Source organism: Narcine bancroftii, chromosome 6 (assembly GCF_036971445.1).
Source record: "Narcine bancroftii isolate sNarBan1 chromosome 6, sNarBan1.hap1, whole genome shotgun sequence".
NCBI classification, from domain to species: Eukaryota; Metazoa; Chordata; class Chondrichthyes; order Torpediniformes; family Narcinidae; genus Narcine; species Narcine bancroftii.
The window spans coordinates 239,254,395-239,275,897 of record NC_091474.1 but is presented as its reverse complement, the minus strand read 5'-3'; the positions used below and the strand labels follow the sequence as shown (position 1 = coordinate 239,275,897).

The window sequence follows — 21,503 nt, the reverse complement described above, 5'->3', positions numbered from 1 at the left end:
TCATTGACCTGTGTTATCTGATACAATTCATTGAGAAAGCCGGATTAATGGCCAGTCACCTCCACCCCAATTGGCAGCCATTTGTTGCCTGGGAGTGATGCTTACCTGGTGGTTGCTGGATTTCTGAGCATTCCTCTCCAGCATCTTCAAGTGGCCATTCATACTTTGTCCAAGGTGGTTTAAGAAAGTTAGATTCAAAGGGACTCCAAACAATGCATAAAAGACGCAGAAGACCTGTCCACCGACAGTGCTGGGGGAAAGATTACCAAAGCCTAGAGAAAAGAGAAAAATGAGACCTGGGTCTCAATGTCGTCCCACGTACACTGAAACTGCAGTAAAATCTAGGGAGAAACTCAAGAGGATGACATCGTTTGTTTCTTTCTGCAGCTTACTTGACACAACCATATGCAAGTCAAACAAGTTAGTCTACTTCTGCCCAAATCCCTCCAAACCATTCTTTTAGCAGAGACATGGAAAAGGATAGGAAACTTCAGATTCAAGATTCCTTTTTATCATGTAATAAGACAGATGTAATATTACTCGAAATCGACTTTAGTAACCGTAAGGCCAAGATTCGCCTTCAGTATATTGACAAGGACAGGAGCCTTCAACATAGATGTGGACAAGGAGAGGAGGTTTGAGCATAGATGTGGACAAAGATAGGAGCCATCAACATATCCATGGACAAGGACAGGAGGCTTCAGCATAGCCGTGGACAAGGACAGGAGCCTTCAGCATAGATGTGGACAAGGAGAGGAGGTTTGAGCATAGATGTGGACAAAGATAGGAACCATCAACATATCCATGGATAAGGACAGGAGGCTTCAGCATAGCCGTGGACAAGGACAGGAGCCTTCAGCATAGATGTGGACAAGGACAGGAACCTTCAGCAATGCCATGGGCAAGGACAAGAGCAGACAAAATGGGAAAGTTTTAATTAGAGGAGGGATAATTACGATGGAATTAGGGATGAGCTTGGATCAGATGTTCTTAGAGAAATGTACATCAGGAGAATAGAGTTGAGAGGAAAAATATATCAGCCTTGGTTTGAATGGCAGAGCAGTGTCAATGGGCCAAATGGCCTAATTCTGCTCCATGGTCCGATGGTTTAGGGACTATTTAAATGATGTTCTGGATAAGCTTGTGAGTGGAAGGTATATTGTTTCATCCGTTTTGATCATGTCCTTCCCTTTCCATTTATTTGGATAGTATTTTGTGTACCTTGTCTTTAGATCTTAATGTTAATTTGATACCTAATCCTTGCCCTGTTTGGGAAGAGTAAGCCAACTGACCTGAATTTGCCTGGGCTACAATCCCATGCAGTTGCTCTTGCTCCCCTTATCGTTAGAAGAGTCATATCAGTGAGATGCTGTCCCTCCCACTCATACTCAATGGTGATCTGATGGGACGGCATGCCCAACTTTGGAAAAAAATAGATGGTCTTCTACTGAAATGAATTGTAACTTTGTAAGTTTATGGGGACCTTTTCTTAATTATATTCATAATTTATCAGAATATTTAGATCCCATTTTGTGGTTTGGTTGTTTTCCCTCTTCCAGTAGTGGGCCACCTATATTCACCCAATAACTTCACAAGAGAGAGAGATTAATTTTTACATATTATGTCTTTTTCAATGTATCATAGTTTATTTGTACCCATATGTAAGTGTATCTATTTTGTTGGAAACTTATTCTGATAATTATTACCTATGTAAGATTTGTTTATTATAAAAATATTGACAAAGAAATCCCGATTAGACAACGGGACATAGTGGACATAGGTAGTGCATTATTGAGTGTAGATTTTTCAATATATCAGTTAATTTGGGCATTTGTAAATATTTGTATTGTAATATGAATGCATGTATCTTTAAGTCTGAGTCAGGGGTCTCCAAAGTGGTTGATATCGACCCCTGGGGTCGAAGGGACAATCCAAGGGGGTCGATAAATGCCAGGGGGTCAAAAGGGGGGGGGGGTCGATAAACATTGTGCCCACTCCAACCACTTCATCTGGCAACACGTTCCACACACCTAACATTCTCTGTGTGAAAAAAAAATTGTCCCTTGGGTTCTTCTCTCACCTATTCCCATTACTTTATACTCCTCCACCCAGGGAAAGAGACAACTACCATTTACCTTCTCCATGCCCGTCGTGATTTATTACCCCCCCCCCCTGTCAGGTCACTCCTCAGCCTTTCCTCTCCATCTTAAACAGACCCCAGCCCGTCCAGGCCCTCATTGTAATTCAAGCACTCCACCCCCAGTTAGTTACACCAGTTAGCACCAGCGGTTGGGACTGGGGTTCGAATCCTGTGCTGTCTGTATAAGGAATTTGTGCGTTCTCTCCATGTCTGCGGGGGTTTTCCCCGGGGGTTCCGGTTCCCCCCCACCATTCAAAATGTACTGGGGGTGTAGGTCAATAGGGTGTAATTAGGTGGTACGGGCTCGTGGGCTGAAATGTCCTATTACCGTGCTGTATGTCTAAATTTAAAATTTAAATTTTAAATTTAAAAATTTTAAAAACCGTAACTGTGTATAATGCCTCATGTTATTAAGTTGTACTCTGATTTTAAAAAAATATTTACTTACAGTAGTGTAGACACCATTTTAACCTTTGCCACCCAATTATACCCAAAGTAACCTACAACCCGTACGTTTTAGAGGGTGGGAGGAAACCAGAGCACCCGGAGGAAACCCACACAGGACAAGGGGGGAAAGGTGCGAACTCCATACAGACAGCGCTGGCTTTGAAGCGGTGTCGCTGGCGCAGTAGTAGGATCACATTAACCACCACACCAACTGTGCCACCCAGGCATGGCTCCGCGCTAAGTTAGAAAGAAGAAGAAGAAGGCAACAAAGGCAGAAAGCACGTCCTTGAGAAGGAGAGGTTTACCTATTGTGGTCACCACTGTTCCAGCAAAGAAAAAGGAACTGCTGAAGTCCCAGTTGCTTGGATTGGTGGAATTTCCCGATGGGTTTACACCTTTCTCCCAGGCATCTATCATGATCTTAAATAAACGTGAGAGAATGGTTAATGAAGCATTTCCAAAGCCAGCAGAAATCTGAATTGTGCTGATAGGTGCTTGCTATTGTTACGAACGAACAAAGGAACAGCAGTGGAAAATTCACTGGACAATAGTAAATTCAAAATAATAGCTTTTATTAAACTATTAATATTAATAATATTAATTTCTTACTTTAAACTTAACCCCACCATGCGCAAATCTATGTGTGTGTGTGTGTGTGTGTGTGTGTGTGGGTGCGTGCGTGTGTGTGTGTGCGTGTGTGTGTGTGCGAGCGTGTGTGCGTGTGTGTGTGTGCGAGCGTGTGGTGTGTGTGTGTGTGTGTGTGTGTGTGTGTGTGTGTGTGTGTGTGTGTGTGTGTGTGTGTGTGCGTGTGTGTGTGTGCATGAGATTACATCCCAAACTATTACAGTTTAATCTCCATTCTGAAAAAAAGTGCAGTTTCAAACACCTTGTTGAACTTGAGGATTGTTTTAAATTGTGGTTCAGGAGTAATTATGATGCAGGAGTGAAACATCAGGTTTCTTTAAATTGTTGCTCAAAAGCAATAATGAGGTATTTTGAAACATCAAATCATCAGACCTTTAAAACTCATATATTTCTTTTGTAGAGTCATTTTCAAAACAATATTCCTTCATACAGATGAAATTCTTCGATCCTCCATATGAGTGATTTTCCGCAAACTTCCTCCTATTTTCCTTTGGAGTTCACAATGATTTCAAACTTCTTAATCAACAGTGACCCTTCCTCTGGACACAATTAAGCCTCTCTTTGCTTAAAAGATCACTCGGTGTGGCTCTTTTCTTTTAAAATACTACTGAGTATTTCTTCTTTTAATAAGAAGAGCACAGAGATCCTTTTCAAAAGATACTTCTTCTCTTGATAGAGAAAGCAATCCTGTATTCACAGGAGGAACGGTTTCTTCCAACTGACTCAAAATGTCTGATTTCTTCAGTAATATCCTTTCTCAAAATCGTGACATGACATCATCACTAATTCAGCTTCATTTCTTCAAAATTGTCTGACCTCATCTTAGTCCAAAACTGTAGGTGGATGATTCTGAATCATCTGCACAGGTCACTCAAATGGCACTTGAGTTTTGAAACAGCTGCCAGCATCACGTTGAATGTACACAAAAATGCTTTTAAGAATCGCACATAGTATTTGACTTTTCAATTAAGACCACCTCAATTCTTCTATAGCTCTGCCTTTCCAAGACATTTCGACCCCAAAAATGACTTCAATTCTGAGTGTATTGTAAATGCGATGTGACCCTGTATCTAGCCCACAAACTAACTTTACTAAGGAATATATATTTTATAACTAAAGATCAACACAAATCCATTAAGCTATTGAATCTATTAAGCTATTAAATTCTTTTGACAGAGAGTTGTGGGTGCCTGGAATGCATTGCCAGGGATGGTGGTGGAGGCAAAAACATTAGGGAGATTTAAGAGACTCTTAGACAGGGATATGGATGGAAGAAAAATAGAGGATTATTGTACCTGTGTCAGCAAGCAAGAATGTCTGTCATACTCTGTACTTGTGAGTATGACAATAAATTTATCAGGAAGAGTATTTAGGTATTTAGGTAATGGCAGCATGGGTAGATAAGGTGGTGCAGCAGGCATGGGAGCAGGAAGGTTCCATTACAATTTGATTTTTAAAAATATGGATTAAGCTGGAGTACTGGGGACAGTTCTGGCCCCACTGGCGTCACTAGTGGGGGTGCGGGGTGTGTGGACCACGCCGGGTGACACCATCAGAGGGGGTGCAACAAAATGATTGTCTATAAAATGTTTGTGCCGTGTGTCAGCAGAAATGTACTTTTTAAATAAAAATATCCCTGTAGTTTGATATAACAACAAAAAAAAACATTTTCTGTAAGCCCAGATGACATGTATCAATACACCTACAAGGCTAAAACTCAATGCTCATTTACTTTTCGAACCTTCTAAGAGCTGCCGTTATTACCCAACGACAACAGCGCTTCAAACCCCGTGGTTTCGTCTGCACGTGCCACGTGCCACGCGCTGTTGTTTTCATTCCTGCTAGTGTTTTTATAGTCGCTGCTTTGCCACATTTTCTGGAGTTTTAGGTACGATATTGTGGACATTATTGTTTGTGAACCAACGTCAATAACTTTTATGAGAATTAAGTCGTAATTTAAAGGAAAAGGAGAAAAGTCAAAAAAGGTTTCCGTTCAGTTACTAATAATGTTGTAACTAATAATGTAATTCAATTTTCACTTTAGCCAGTATGAAACTATGTAAATAAAATACATTTAGGCTGTGCGTGTAGTATTGTGATTTAAAGGTGTAATTTAATTTTGCTACTTGTTAGTATTGCTATTACATTCAGGGATATACTGAAGGTAATATCATTTAGTGGAATTCTGTGGACAGTTCTGGTCCCACTGGTGTCACGATGGGGGGGGGGGGGGGGGTTTGCAGGGGCTGCGGACCACACAAGGTGACACCATCGGGCAGGGTGACACCAAAATGACTGTCTATAAAGAAGAAGAAGGATGGCACAGTTAGCAAAATGGCCATCACCATGCCATTTAAGCGACAGTGACCGGGATTAAAACCCTGCGCTGTCTGCAAGGAGTTTGTACATTGTCCCCGCGTCTACGTGGGTTTCCTCCAGGAGCTCTGATTTCCTTCCACTGTCCAAAATCGTGCTGGGGGTTGTTAATCAATTGGGTGTAATTGAACGGTATGGACTCATGGGCTGAAAGGGCCCGTTGCCGTGAAGTATGACTAAATTTAAATTTATAAAGGGCATTGCCTTGGGGTTTTGTGAAGGCAGGCATTTTCACAACATTTAACAAGTATTTGAATGACCAAGCCATGGAAGGCTATGATAGAGGTGCTGTGAAATGTGGTCAGAATAGACTGCAGAGGTAGTCTGAATGATTATGGCAGGCCAAAGGGATTGCCTTTGGCTCCAAGAGACAGGATGCAGGGTTGGGCAGAGAAGTGGCAGATGGAGTTCATTTGGGATAAGTGTGAGGTGATGTATTTTGGAAGGACAAACAAAAGGCTGAGTACAAGGTTAATGGTTGGTTATTTAAGAGCGTGGATGAACCTTGGGGTCCAAATCCATACATTCGCATAAGTTGATAGGATAGTTAAGAAGGCCTATGGGATACTGGGCTTCATTAATAGCGGGAATTGAGTTCAAGAGAAGAGAGGTCATGTTGAGACTCCATAAATGGTGAGACCACACTTGGACCATTGTGTTCAGTTCTGGTCAACGTATTACAGGAAGGATGTGGAAGCTCTGGAGAGGGTGCAGAGGAGATTTACCAGGATGTTGACAGGCTTAGAAAATAGGCAAGGTTAGCAGAGCTGGGACTTTTCTCTTTGGGGCGTAGAAGGATGAGAGGAGATTTGATAGAGGTCTGCAAGATTTTGAGAGGCATAGATAGGGTGGACAGGCAGCACTTGTTTCCCAGGGCAGGATCAGCAAACACCAGAGGACATGAATACAAAGTGAAGGGAGGGACATTTAGGGGAGACATCAGGGATAAATTCTTTTGACAGAGATTTGTGGGTGCCTGGAATGCATTTCCAGGGATGGTAGTGGAGGCAAAAACATTAGGGACATTTAAGAGACTCTTAGACAGGGACATGGATGGAAGAAAAATAGAGGATTATGGGGTAGGGAGGGTTTAGTACTTTTTTTAAGGAATATATGGGTTGGCACAACATCGAGGGCCGAAGTGCCTGTACTGTGCTGCAGTGTTCTATGTTCTAGGAAATAGTGAGGCATCTGGAGCGAAATGGATCCATCAGGGAGAGGCAAGATGGATTCAGCAAAAGCAGGTCATGAGGATATAATGAGCGGGGCAGATGGATGTTGTTCAAGTGGCCTTCCAGATTTCAATAAAGTGTCGCATAAAAGACTTAAACAGAAGGTAAAGAGGCCTAATTACACAAAGGGCAGGTACTTCAGAGAGGGTGTAGAGGAGGTTTACCTGGATTTTGCCAAGATTGATGAACATGTCTTCTGAAGCAAGGTTGATAGAGCCAGGGCATTTCTCTTTGGGGCAACAAAGAAGGAGAGGTGACTCAATAGAGGAACATAAAATTATGAGAGGCTGAGATAGGGTGGACAGCCAGCAACATTTTTGCAGCACGACCGTAGCAAATACCAGAGAGCACCTATATCAGAATGAGAGGAGGAAAGTTTACTGGAGATGTCAGGGGTAGGTGTTTTTTTCACACAGAGTGGTGGGTGCCTGGAATGCATTGCCAAGGGTGGTGGTGGAGGCTGGTACAACTGGAACATTGAAAAGCCTCATAAACCAGGCACATGGATGTAAGAAAAATAGAGGGTTATGGATGGGAGGCAGAGAGGGTTCAGATTGTTGTGGAGTAGGTTTGCAACATCATGGCAGAAGGGCCTGTACTGTGCTGGAATGTTCTATTTTCTGTATTGGGCACAAGTCATGTTGCAGCTGGTTTGTCCACCTTTGGAATGTAAAGTTTTGCTTTGCTCCATTACAGGAAGAACATGGTAATTTTGGAAAAGATACAGAGAGGCTCACCAGGGTGTGAACTGAAGTGTTAGGTGGCCTGGTTGGCATAGCATTCAGTGCAATGCCTTTACAGCGCCAGCAGTCGGCACTGGGATTCGAATCCTGCACTGACTGTAAGGAGCTTGCACGTTCTCCTCTTGCCTGCGTGGGTTTTCTCCAGGGGCTCCGGTTACCTCCCACTGCTCAAAATGTACCAGGGGTTGTAGGTCAATTGGGTGTAATTGGGCGGCATGGGCTTGTGGGCTGAAAGGGCTGTTTGTCTATATTTTTAAAAAGTAAAATAAAGCCGAGGTCGGACAAACATGAGCTGCTTTCTCCGGTGCATCAGCAGCGATAGGATGACCTGGTGAAAGTAGGTAGAGTTATGAGAGGCATTCGGCAAGGCAGGAAGTTCAGGCTCTTTCTCCCCAGTGCTAAATCCTGGAGGGCACGGGTTTAAGTTGAGAGGGGAACGTTTAAAGGAGATCGATGAGGCATGGGAATCTTTTTTGGAATATTTTAATTTTCGTAAACTCGTAAAATTCAAACCAACCTTTCTCGAACATGCATGTAACATGAAGAGTCTGTTTTTATGCACCCCTCCCACCTCTCCACTTCCCCCCCCATCTTCGTACCATTGGCAGTGATGCAATTAAATTAAAAAGAAAGTAAAACAAACTCAAAACGAAATGGAAACAGCTCGCCTGCACCATGTCCCACTTCTTTGATCACATTCATTTCCCTGCTGGGTGGGGTTGGGGTGGTGGGGGAGGGAACTAATCAATCTGAGTGCCAATATATTTTAAGTAAAGGTTACTGATGCACCCTCAATCAACACGAAAGATTGAGACTGTGAAACCATATAACCATATAACAATTACAATACAAAAACAGTCCATCTCGGCCCCTCTAGTCCACACTGATTAAAGTGAACTTCACTAGTTCCACCTACCTGCCCCTGCCCATAACCCTCCAATCCCCTCACATCCAGGGAATAAAGTCCTAACCGATTCAATGTTTCCCCATAACTGGTAAATGGTTACCACTCAGGAAGGTTCTTGTTGGTTTTCAGAGAGAGATTTGTTGTTCGCTGGACACCCACAACTGATTCCTTTTTTAATCAGCTACTTCAGTGTTTTGCCAAAGAAATTTTCCCCCTTAGGGTTCTCCAGATGATAACCTCTTTCCTTCAGGTCACCACAGAGTTCCTTTTTGTTTCACTTATTTCAAGTGAAACATTAGACAGCCAGTCCTCTTCTCTTGCATGAACCACAACCCATGGCCTGTTACTGTGCTGTATGTCTAAATTTAAATTAAACTAAATTAAGCTGCAGCTCGCAGGTCAATTGGGTCACTTACAACCCATCTTCCAAATGGGGTTTTCCACAAGCTTGCAAGCTTGTCCTGTTCCAGTCCCAGCTGCTGCTGCTGACTGTAAAACTGCAGAACGAATCTCTGTGTGTCTCTCTCTCTCTCTCTCTCTCTCTCTCTCTCTCTCTCTCTCTGCTTGCAAAACCACATGATGCTCCTAGAACAGCAAGTTCCATTCCAGACTGTCTGCGGCTCTGACAAGTTCTTTCATCTGTTGCCTTTTCGTAAACAACAATCCATTAGTGAAGTCTCTTGGGCACTCTCCACAGCTTTTGCAAAGGTTCTAGCATGAGCAGAGCTCCAGTATTTTAAATAAGATTTGTCTTAAAGTGTTTGTATGTGACCTATACTAAAAACCCTGCCCCAATTTATCTCCCAAGAACATATCTATATACAATACAAACACCACATAATCTGTCACAATTCTCTTTAAACATTTCACCTTTCACCCTTCCCTCTTGCCCTCTAGTTCTTGCCTCCCTAACCTCAGTGGAAAAAGTCTGCTTGAATTTATTTTATCTCTGCCCCTTATAATTTTGTGGGCCTCAATCAAATCTCCCCTTATTCCTCTGTGCTCCAGGGAATAAAGTCCTAACTGATTCAACGTTTCCCCATAACTGTGCTCCTCGTCCTTGCAAATTTTTTCTGCACTCTTTCAATCTTATTGATGACTGTCCTGCAGATAGGTGTTCAAAACTGTACCCAGTACTCAAATTTGTCCTCACCAATGTCTTGTACATCTTTGACACAAAGTCCCAATTTCTGTGCTCCTTTTGAAGGCCCTAAGCACTCTTCGTGACCCAATTGACCTGCGAGCTGCAGCTTAATTTAGTTTAATTTAAATTTAGACATACAGCACAGTAACAGGCCATTTCGGCCCACGTGTCCATGCTTACACCCCCAGTGCATTTCGAACGGTGGTGAGGGTCGGGGGGGGGGACTGGAGCCCCCAAGGAAAACCCACGCAGACACGGGGAGAATGTACAAACTCCTGACAGATAGCGCGGGATTTGATTCCCGGTGACGATCGCTGGCGCTGTAAAGGTGTTGCGCTAAATGCTATGCCAACCGTGTCGCCCTGGTTGGTTTAATCATGGGCAAAATTTTGTTTCTGTTACTTATTCATAAAAACACTATTTAGTTTGTAATGTGGCATGACCCACAGAGAATTGTTGATTTTTTGGAAAGCCTGAATGAGGAGGGCAAAGTTTTGTTCCATATTAAGCTATGTGCTGCCATCTTGTGGTGTGTCTGCACATTACTCCATTACTGCTCCCCACAGCTGGGAGTGCTGGCGATTGAAAGGGTCATGACTCAGATGCTGCGGCCTGATACTCTTCTTACGAACACCTCAGAGAATTATACCTCAGATATTTTCATCAGGGTTCTGAGTCTGAGCCGCCTTGCTTCTTGAATTTCAGAAAGAAGCAGAGAATTTAACAATTGAGAGTGTCCTGGCTGGCTGCATCATGTGGGATCAGCGACAATGTAGAGGATCATCAAAAACGACCGAGAAGATCACCAACCAGCACCTCCCTTTCTTCTGTTGATGACATTCACTGGGATCATTGCTTAATTACTGCTCAAAGGATTATTGTGGGACCCAGCACACAGTATCTTTGACCCACTACCATCAGGAAAGAGGTACATACGGAAGCATCCAAATCAGGACGGCCAGCTTCTTTTCACAGGATGTGAGATTAATGAACTGCATCCTGGAACTGAGTCAAATCATTAGTTCTCAACCCTTTCCCTTCCACTGACGTACCTCTGCCGTCGGTGCTCTGTGATCGGTTAGGGATTGCTTAAGGTGGGATGTGGGTGGGAAGGGAAGGTTGAGAATCACCGCTCTAGACCCAATTGTTACTGAAATATTTTGCTTGAGAAAAATTGTCTTTTGTCTTCCATTCTCTAAAGGAAAGGTTATCTATTGAGAAAGGGATTAGTTGATTTTGCATCAATAATAATTTTGGTAGTTGGCAATTTGTTTTTTTCCTTTCTACGTGAATCTTATTCCAAATGTTGAGCAGGTGGTGCAGTACTGGTGAACTTCTATATTTCACCAGTTTTTCAACCCACTTATAAAGTATCTGGTACCTTCTCCCCTATTTTATCGAGTCCTGGTCCAATCTGGTTTTTCCCTTGTTTGATAAAAATCTGATAGGTATCTTAATTGTGCGGCTCTCTAATAATTCTTAAAGTTTGGTAGCTGCAAACCACCTTGTTTGTACCATTCTGTTAATTTATCTAGTGCTATCCTCGGTTTCCCCCCCTTTCCATAAGAATTTCCTTATTATTTTCTTTAGCTCATTGAAGAATTTCTCTGTTAAGGGAATTGGTAATGATTGAAATAGATATTGTATCCTTGGGAAGATATTCATTTTAATGCAATTTACCCTTCCTATCGGTGTTAGTGGTAAATCTTTCCAATGTTCAAAGTCATCTTGTAGTTTCTTCATTAATGGCTGATAATTTAATTTGTATAGATGGTCGAGATCAGGGGTGTCAAACTCAAATTCACGGAGGGCCAAAATTAAAAACTTGGACTAAGTCGAGGGCCGAACTAAATATTTATTGAAAATTTTCAACAACATCTGCATGTTTTCTCTTCTTTCAACATATGTAATGTTAAACTTTTTCTTATTAAAATAAATGTTTAATAATAGTTTTGGATAAACTCTTTCCAGAGCATTAACAAATGAGAAATAAAATATTCAATAAATAATATTTCTCTATAGAGGATTTGTCAAATGTTGCTAGTGTGCTGTCGAATAGTAAAATCTGAGGGCTATTGAGAATGTGGGAGAATAACATGATTCCTGAAACAATCAAATGGGTGACTGATTGTGGGCATGAACTCTAGCAGGGTTATTTGCCATGCCCTTTTTCCATTGGTACAGATATCCTTTGATTTACACACTTTTCAAGTTTTATGCCTAATGAGCTTGTATCCAGGTGCAGGACCATTTTTAACCAGGAATATATTTATCTCTGTGACATGAAACTATTGGAAGATCGTTTTATCCTGAGATTAAAGTTCATAATCCTTACTCAGGCCTGTGTGCGGGAGGGCAGGGTTTGCGGGCGATCGGGTTGGACAACGACAGTGCGGGGGCATCGGCTCTCGCTGCAGGGCGGCATCTCGGCGGATCAGCGGCCCCGTCACCGTGAGTCGCGGATCGGCCTGCGGCAGGGAGGGGGAGTGGGCAACGGTCCTGGCGAGGTCAGGCCCGAGGCCTCCAGTTCCGGGCGCTGGGAAGCGGCCTTGGCTTCCCCTGACACCGGCCAGGCCCCAAAACCAGAGTCCACGGTGAGATCCTGCAACGTAAACAGAGGAGGTGGGGGCGATTAGCAGGCTGACGCCAATGCATTCTGGGATTTGTTATATTACTGTGCATGCGCTATACTGGCGCGGCGGCCAGCGGGCCACCTCTAATACATTTTTGAAATGATCTTGCGGGCCAAATATAATTATATCGCGGGCCAAATTTGGCCCGCGGGCCAGAGTTTGACATGTGTGGTCTAGATTATTATCTAGTCTAATACCTAGGTATCGGATTGCTTGTGTTTGCCATTTAAATGGTGATTCTTTTTTAAACTTTGTGAAATCCGCATTACTCATTGGCATCGCTTCACTTTTATTTGTGTTGATCTTGTACCCCGATATTTCTCCATATTCCTTCAATTTCTTATGTAATTCTTTTATTGATAATTCTGGTTCTGTTTAGTATATTATAATGTCATCTGCAAATAGACTGCTTTTATATTCCCTCTCTTTTAGAAAATTGTTTTTTGGGAAATAATTTATTATCTTTTGAACAAATGAAGGACGAATATGGTATAACTCACGGTACAATGTTTGCATACCACCAACTGAAAACCTACTTGAATGACAAATTAGGAAACAGACTGAGGTTACCAGAAGGAAGCAGCTTTGAATATGTGATTTAAGATACAGTGATAATTAAAAGATTTATAACAAACATGTACATCAAGCTGCAAGAGAAAGAAAATGATGAAATAAGTTACAAACCCAAACAAAAGTGGGAACAAGATCTAAACATAAAGATAAAAAATGAAATATGGGAGAAGCTATGCTCCAGAACTATGAGAAATACAATAAACACGATGTAACATATGATACAATATAGTTAGTTACACAGGCTATATATCATGACCCAAAAGTTAAATAAATAGGACCCAACAGTATCAGACAGATGTTTTCGCTGTAAAAAGGAAACGGGAACAACAGTACATGCAATTTGGGCATGTGAGAAAGTGGAAAAGTTTTGGGAAGATCTAAACCTGGTATTAAATAAAATCACAAAAAGCAATATACCAAAAAATCCAGAGATCTTTCTTCTAAGTAATATAAGAAATAAAGAATTAGGCCTCAAACTGGATGAAACACAAAAAAAAGATTTATTATGATAGCCTTAGCTGTAGCAAAAAAAATGTATTATCTCAACTTGGCAATCAGAAGAGAGCCTGAGAGTACAGCAATGGTACATGGAAATGAATAAGAAAATTGGAAAAAATAACATATAATTTAAAAAATAAAGTCACATTATTTGAACAAATTTGGGAACCGTACATGGAACACAACAGAGAGAGCTTGTCGCGGACCTTCAACCCCTAAAATGACAGAATGAGAAGAAGACGAAATGAACGGACCCAATGTGTAAAAGTAGATGACACAATTTTCTTGTTCATTTTCATTGTGTGATGACATTGTTTAATGGGTTTATTGTCTTGTATATTTTGAACGTTTAATGGATTTGGATGGGGTTGGAAGGGAGGGAGGGAAGGGAGGGGGGAAAAGAGGAGAAAATGACACTGTGTATATTCAAGAGGGAAATGTTTGTGTGTATTTTGATTAATATGGTTCATAGTGTGAAAAATTTAAAAAAATTAAAGAAATATGGGCATTGGCCCATTTCCTTGGGAGTCCTGAAACCGTGCACATAACAAGTCAATGAGGGATGATTAAAGCAGTGGTTCTCAACCTTTTTCTTTCCACTCACCAACCACCTTAAGTAATCCCTATGCTATCGGTCGGTGCTCTGTGATTAGTAAGGGATTGTTTGAGGTGGGATGTGAGTGGAAAGAAGAAGTTTGAGAACCACTGTTTGAATCGTCCCTCCTTGACGCGTTATCAAGTTGCCATGGTGGCAGGCATTAACTAAGAAAGTGTGAAGATGCTGGGTTTGAGAGCAGTATACCAAGTTGCTGGAGAAATTCGCAGCATCCATAGGAAGGAAAGATATCAGGCCTGAGAAATTGGTCAGGTATATTTTTAATTTACTTTGCAGATACAGAATGATAACAGCCCCTTCCAGTCCATGAGTCTGCGCTGCCCAAATACACCCTTCGTGGCCAACGAACCTATCGGCTCTGTACATCTTTGGAGTGTGATAGTACAGATCTATCACCAATGTACATAGTGTATATAGTTACTGTATCTAGACTGTGCTTACAGCGATTGGCTGAGAGCTAAGCCATGCCTACTGTCTGGGCCTTAAAGGGTTGTGTCCCTAGCCAGGTCGGATCATTCCCGACTGGTCGGCCACCTGTGAAGAGCTCCGGTCTTTTGCTAATAAAATTGTAGAGCTCGTCGAAAGAACCAAAGGCTTGTTGATCCAAACCAAGGCTTTTATTAGCAAAAGACCGGAGCTCTTCACAGGTGGCCGACCAGTCCGGAATGATCCGACCTGGCTAGGGACACAACCCTTTAAGGCCCAGACAGTAGGCATGGCTTAGCTCTCAGCCAATCGCTGTAAGCACAGTCTAGATACAGTAACTATATACACTATGTACATTGGTGATAGATCTGTACTATCACATGGAGCATGGAAGTAAACCGTAGCACCGTGAGGAAGCCCACACCATCAATGGAAGAATGTACAAAGTCCTTACAGACAGTGGCAGATTCTAACTTTCTCATCAATGACTTTTCATTGAAACGAGGAAATGTTATAAAGCTGGTGGGCCTTTGCAGGAAATGGGGGGAGGGGAATGGTGGACAGAACATTTGGAATTTGGGTGAGTGGGTGATGGAGACCAGTGCAATGGTGTCCAAAGATTGATTTCTTTGTGATATTTAAAAATGTATGAGCACATAGGTAGGAGGTTCACAAGTTTGCAGATGATACAAAAATTGGTGCAGTTTGAACAGAGTTGGGACAGCACAGTTGGCGTTACGGTCAGTGCAATGCCTTTACAGCGCCAGCGATTGGGACCAGGGTTCTTGTTGCCTGCAAGGAGTTGGTACGTTCCCCCACTGTGTCTGTGTGGGTTTTCTTTGCTCCCTTCGAAACATTCCAGGGCTGAAGTTTAATTGGGTGTTAATTGGGTGGGACGCACTCGTGGGCCGAAATGGCCTGCTGCCATGATCTATGACTAAATTAAAAAATAAATTAGAAGTGTTGATGGCTTTTGAGGAACACAAAAGGGTATAGATCATTTGCATTTATGGGCAGAGAAATGGCAGACAGAGTTTAATCTCGAGAATTGTGAGGTGATGTACATTGAAAGGTCAAATAAGTGCAGCTAATTGCAGGATTCTGAAAGACATTTGCTATGAAGCATGTGTAATGGGGCAGCAATAGGCAATGAACCAGATGGTATTTAATTTTAAAACACTAATTTTATTTCTAACTCTTAAACTATAGTCTTAACACTAAATCTATCCCCAACTCTGTGTATGTGTGTGTTACCCAAACCATTACAGTTCAGGTCGAAATCTACAACGTTACTTCAAAGTTCAGTCTTTCACATTCAGTGTTGAAACTGTTACGAACCCAGAGGACCCCAAAACCCAGCAGCCATAGAAATTCACCAAGACAAATGGTTACTTAAACAAAAGTAGTTTTTAATTTTCTTTAAACATAAAAACAGGATCAAACTTTAACTTATTGCTATTAACATAACCTAACTTCTAATTCTAAGCGTACGTGTGTGTAATGGATGTATAAGTTCAGAAAAGTTATTTGATTCACAGTCCAATCTCACTTCTCACTCCTCCAAGTTCAGGGGTATCAGGCAATTCTCATACTGTGCACAGAATTTAACATTTATGAATCTTCACCAAGCTCTGGTCCTTAAAGGTAATTGATTACCACTTAGAAAGGTTCTGGTTGGTTTCAGAGAGAGATCAGTTGCTTGTTGGATACACAAACAGATTTCCTCCAATCAGCCACTTCAGTGTCTTGCCGAAGAAACTTGCTCCATCAGGGTTTTCCAGATGATAACTTCTTTATTTCAGGTCATCACAGACTTCCTCTTGTTCCCCTAATTTTAGGTGAAACACTCGAGCCAGCCATCTCCTCTTGCATGGACCACAAGGGTTTTTCAACTGGCTGAACTCAGAACTCACAACCCCTCTTCAAAATGGGGTTTTAAAGAAGCTGTAGAAACCAGTTCTCTCCCTCTCTCTCTCTCTCTTTCTCTCTTAGAGAAAGCCTGTTTTGTCCCTCCTCTCTCTCTCTGTTGGAAAAACCACATGACCTTCTTAGAACAGCAAACTGCAACCAGAAAGATTGTGGCACCGGACCCAAACTTCTGAGTCCATTCATCTGTTGCTTTCAAAACAATAATCCATGACTCCACAGCATTCCAATTAACACCTACTTTTGAAGTCTCTTGAGTCGGGTTCTTATACTTGCACCTCATTGTGAAAACCTTTAGCAAAGCAATTTTTATTGTCTTTACGAAGGTGTTGGGCCTGGACTGTCTGGTTTGAGCAAAGCTCTTAAATTTTAAATGAGATCTGTTTTATGAAGTGTTTGTGTTTGTTTGCGACCTACACTAAACCCCCACGATCTATCTCCTTCAAAAACATATCGATACATAATATAAAATATAATATAATCCATCACAAAACATAGGCCTTTGAATTAATGTTGACCTGATGGGAAGACTGAAGTTGTGGACGCTACAGACTCACAAATTCTCCTTGTGTTGCCTGAGAAGGAATGTCCATCCACACGAGCTGTGGTAACAACACTCCACAACACTCTTGGTCCTTTTTGCAGGCAAGTCTCGAACTGGGCGGCCTCCACGAAGCTTCCAAGACCCTGGTACCGGTCTCTCCAAGTGACCTCCACTGTTATTCACAATCAAAATGAAGCACTTTGCTTCCCAAAAAGAGACTCTCCTGTCACAGGTCAATCCACCGAAAAGGGCCAGTCATTCACTGAGCATGTTTTGCTCTGAATTTCACAATAAATGGCCACATGAGCTGCTTCAGAAGTGTTTCCTCTTCAGCCGCCAGAATGGTTCTCCCTTGGATAGTCACAGTGACTTTGCAAATGTATCGAATTCTGGAACAGACTGTGACAAAGTTTCCCTCAGTTCTTCCAAGGTATTGAATTGTTGCCGGGATGTGCCCATGTTGCAATGGTACTTGTATGAAATGTTAAATGTTAACTGTACCCATTCAGTTCCTCCTGTCTATACTATCCCTTACAGTGATAATCCCATTCTACTAAAACAGGAGCTCATAATATATTGAAGAGCAGAAAGATCTGGAAGTCCAGGTCTTCAAATAGTACTATACGGTATGCCTGCCTTTATTCATCAGGGCATTGAGTACAAGACTAAGGAAGTCAGGTTGCAGTTCTATAAAATTTTGGTTACTCCTTAATGGTTTGGAGTATTGTAGGCAATTTTGGTCTCACTCTCCCACCCCCATTGCAAGAAGAATGTGGAGGCTTTAGAAAAGGTACAGAAGAGATTTAACAGAGTGGATAAAAGGGTGTGAGTTACAAGGGAAGTGGGGGGGGGGGCGGGTTTGGACAAACTTGGGCTGTTTTCTCTGGAGCATCGGAGGCTGAGGGGAGACCTGATCGAATTTTATAAAATTATAAGCGGCATAGACAGGATAGACAGTCAGAATCTTTCTCCTAAGTTAAAAGAATATCACAGGTACTCATGGGGGATGTTTTCACATAGATAGTTCTGGGTGCTGGGGGCAGTTACATTTAAATTTATTAAAATTTTATATTTAGACATACAACACACTAACAGACCCTTCCAGCCCATGAGTCCATGTCACCCTAATACAGGTATACCCCGCTTTATGAAACTAGAGCATTCCTATGAAACCTTTCATAAGCCAAAATGGCGTAAAGCGAAAACCCATTCACTACTTTTAAAGGCTGCAATACATCAGGATGCTCTTTATCGACTACAGTTAACACCATCGTCCCCTCAAGATTGATCAGCAAACTCCAAGACCTGAGCCTCAGCACCCCACTCTGTAATTGGATCCTGGAATTCCTCACCACCAGACCACAAATCAGTGAGGATTGGTAAGAACATCTCCACAATCTTCATTAGTACTGGAGCACCACAGGGCTGCGTTCTTAGCACCCCCCCACTCTACTTGCTATACCCCTATGCCTGCCACATTGACCACCGCCAGTGGGCTGATAACGCCTCAAACCGTGCATCTTGGCGCCTCACAGTTTGGCGGGCAGCAGCCTCCTTTGAAGAAGACCGCAGAGCCCACCTCACTGACAAAAGGCAAAGGAGGAAAAACCCAACACCCAACCCCAACCAACCAATTTTCCCTTGCAACCGCTGCAATCGTGTCTGCCTGTCCCGCATCGGACTGGTCAGCCACAAACGAGCCTGCAGCTGACGTGGACTTTTTACCCCCTCCATAAATCTTCGTCCGCGAAGCCAAGCCAAAGATGACTGTGTGACTCCGTACGACAACTTCACCATAGAACATTACATCACAGAAAGTGATGCCCTTTGGCCATTCTAATCTGTGCCAAACCATTTTTCTGCCTGGTCCCACTGACCTCCACCCATTCCCTAAGTAAAACACAGACATCTGCAGACACCGTGGTTGAAGTAAAAAACACAAAATGGTGGAGAAACTCAGCAGGTCAAGCAGTGTCCTTTATATAGCAAAGGTAAAAATACATGACCGACATTTCAGGCTTGAGCCCTTCATCAAGGTGTGGAAAAATGTTGTCAGGCATCTGAACAAAAGTGTAGGGGGGAGAGGTGATTGCAATGGCAGGAGGTGAGAGGTGGAGAAGGGAGGGGGGGACAACAGTGATCAAGGGGAGAAGGGATGGATAGAGCGGGAAGGGAGGGAAGAAAACTGGCCAGGGGAAAGGAAGAAGGGAATGGGGAAGTGGAGAGCAGGTTAGCAGAAACCGGAAAAGTCGAGGTTAATTTACAATGTTTTACTGATGAAATAAACATTTAAGATCTCCCCTATCCCTTTTGGCTCCATACTTAGCCAACCATTCTTCAGTGGGACCAATTTTGTCCCTAAATATCTTTTTGGTCTTAAAATACCTGTAGAAACCCTTCAGATTTTCCTTCACATTGTCTGCGAAAGCAGCCTCATGTCTTCGTTTAGCCATCCTGATTTCTACCTTGAGGTTTTTCTTGCATTTTTTGCACTCCTCAAGTACCTCATTTGCTCCGTGTTGCCTATACTTGCAATACACCTCTCTCTTCTTCTGAACCAGATCCCCATTATCCCTCAAAAACAAAGGTTCCCTATACTCTGTACTCTCAAATTTTCACCTTTGAAGTTATAAATTCGCTGACAATACCAGGGTAGTGGGTTGTATAAAAAGGATCAATCAGTCAGTGTGCAGGAGGGAGATTGAAAACTTAGCTGAATGCTGCACCAACAAGTTCACACTCAAAGTCACCAAAACAAGGAGTTGATCATTGAGTTCAGGAAGGAAATACCAGAGGGGTACAATCCAATGATCATTGGGAGATCAGAGGTGGAGAGGGTGAACAAATTTTAGTTCTTAGGAGTCACCATCTCGGAGGATCTTTCCTGGGCCCAACACACCAACGGCATTGTGAAGAAAGCACATCAGCACTTCTACTTCCTCAGGAGTTTGTGGAGGATCGGTACGACACCAGAAACCCTGGCAAATTTCTACAGAGGGGTGCTGGAAAGCGCAGTGACTGGCATGGATCCTGAGCAGAAAGCCCTGTGAAAGGTAGTGGACACAAACCATGAAGATTGCAGGCAAAACCCTTTCCAACATCGGGCCCTCGACAGGGATCGCTGCCGTCAGAGAGCAGCAGCAATCATCAAAGACCCTCGCCGCTGGCCAGCTCACCAGAGTGGGGGGCGCTGCGGCCACATGCTGCTGAGTCGGGTGCCGACTTCAGAGCGCATAGCCCGTCTCGGCCGGCAGTGTAGGCTGCGTGCTTCGTCGGTCACCGCTTCGGCCATGGGGCGTTCGGCGGCCCGCTACAGTACATGCTCTGATAATAAATCTGAACTTTGATTTTGTCTTTTGTACTTTATTTCTCTTGTGATGCACTGAGTTAATTATGCATTGTAGCGGCAGCTACATTGCTATTGAAAGAACACATAACCAGACAGGTTGAGCTCAGTGAGCAGAAAACTGGTTTATTGCCATCTGGAGTTAGACTCCCAGCCCGAACCTGGCTGAGAACCGCGCTGGGGGGTGCCGACATCACTCGGGCATCACATGGTTCCCCCAGCATGGGCTTCTGAGCCTGGTGCTGAGAAGAAGGGGAAACCCCCGACAGTGCCATTTTGGCCAGCTGCCCCGCCGCGTGGATTACAAGTGGGGCCGGTTCGCCTGCCCAGTGGCATGCTGCCACAGCATCATGTGTTATGACTGTACGTGTGTTTTGCACTGTTCTGCAGCGTGGACCAGAAAAGGGGGATTTATCGGAATGTACTGGTGCAATCGGATGATAAATATACTTGAAGTTCTGTCAGCAAGTATGAATTTCATTGCATCTGTACACTGCAGATACTCTCATCGTCATTTAAATGTTAAAAATAATTCTTTGTTTTAAAGGAATAAAGCAATTTCAATCTCCACCCCAAGTCTGAAGATAAACAAGCAACAACACTCAAACAGCTTCTTCCCTTCCACCATCAGATTTCTGAATGGACTATAGCCCCTTGTCCACTGGCATCTGGTCCCAGGAATTAACTGGGACAGGGTCCAGTGGAAAAAGAGAACATTTAGCATGGCAGGGTCCAATGAGGTCATTTCACGCCAGGGATTGATGGCCTCCACCCCTACCCATCACCCTGGCATCAGTTGACACCAGTGAAAAAAGAACATCAGAAAGTCACCCATTTCCAGTTGAAAGTCGAACCCTCCAATCACCAGGGATGGGTGTGTTCAGTGAAAAAGTGGTTAAAGGGTGGTCCAGTGGAAGCAGCACAAAGGGCTTCCTATCCCGGGACACTGCCTGGCCAATTTACTGGGATGCCCATGGAAAAGGAGCTAATGGCTCATGGATTCCACCTCGAACCCATGTCCTCTGGTTTGTATCTCACCTCACCTCACTTTCTCTCCTTATTGCACTTTTACATTTTTTTCAAAATGGAACTTATAGCAATGTTACACCTGCTGCTGTAGAACGACAACTTTCATGAAAATATCCTGATTCTGAAGCCCTTTTCCCCAACTTACAAAGATCACTTTGCCATACACGTTGTACAACGTACACATGCACCGAACTTCTTACTTGTTGCAGCCGAGCACGAACCTTGTGAACAAAAAAAATCAATAAATACAGTGACTGCAGTAGAACGGGGAAGGATTT

At 43.0% G+C, this 21,503-nt stretch overlaps 1 protein-coding gene and 1 long non-coding RNA gene across 2 annotated transcripts in view; one reads left to right on the top strand and one right to left on the bottom strand.

Annotated features, from left to right (window-relative positions):
• Positions 1 to 21,503, top strand: part of LOC138737160 (uncharacterized) — a 55,168-nt gene that overhangs the window by 14,751 nt on the left and 18,914 nt on the right. The window lies entirely within an intron of this gene.
• The window catches only part of kcnk17 (potassium channel, subfamily K, member 17), a gene marked incomplete at its 3' end in the record, with an annotated part of 36,049 nt that overhangs the window by 8,764 nt on the left and 5,782 nt on the right, over positions 1 to 21,503 (bottom strand). The window contains exons 2-3 of the mRNA XM_069887147.1: positions 2,893 to 3,007; positions 106 to 272 (exon numbers count right to left, since the gene is read on the bottom strand). Coding sequence (XP_069743248.1) covers positions 106 to 272; positions 2,893 to 3,007 — 282 coding nt within the window. The remainder of the gene's footprint in view (positions 1 to 105; positions 273 to 2,892; positions 3,008 to 21,503) is intronic.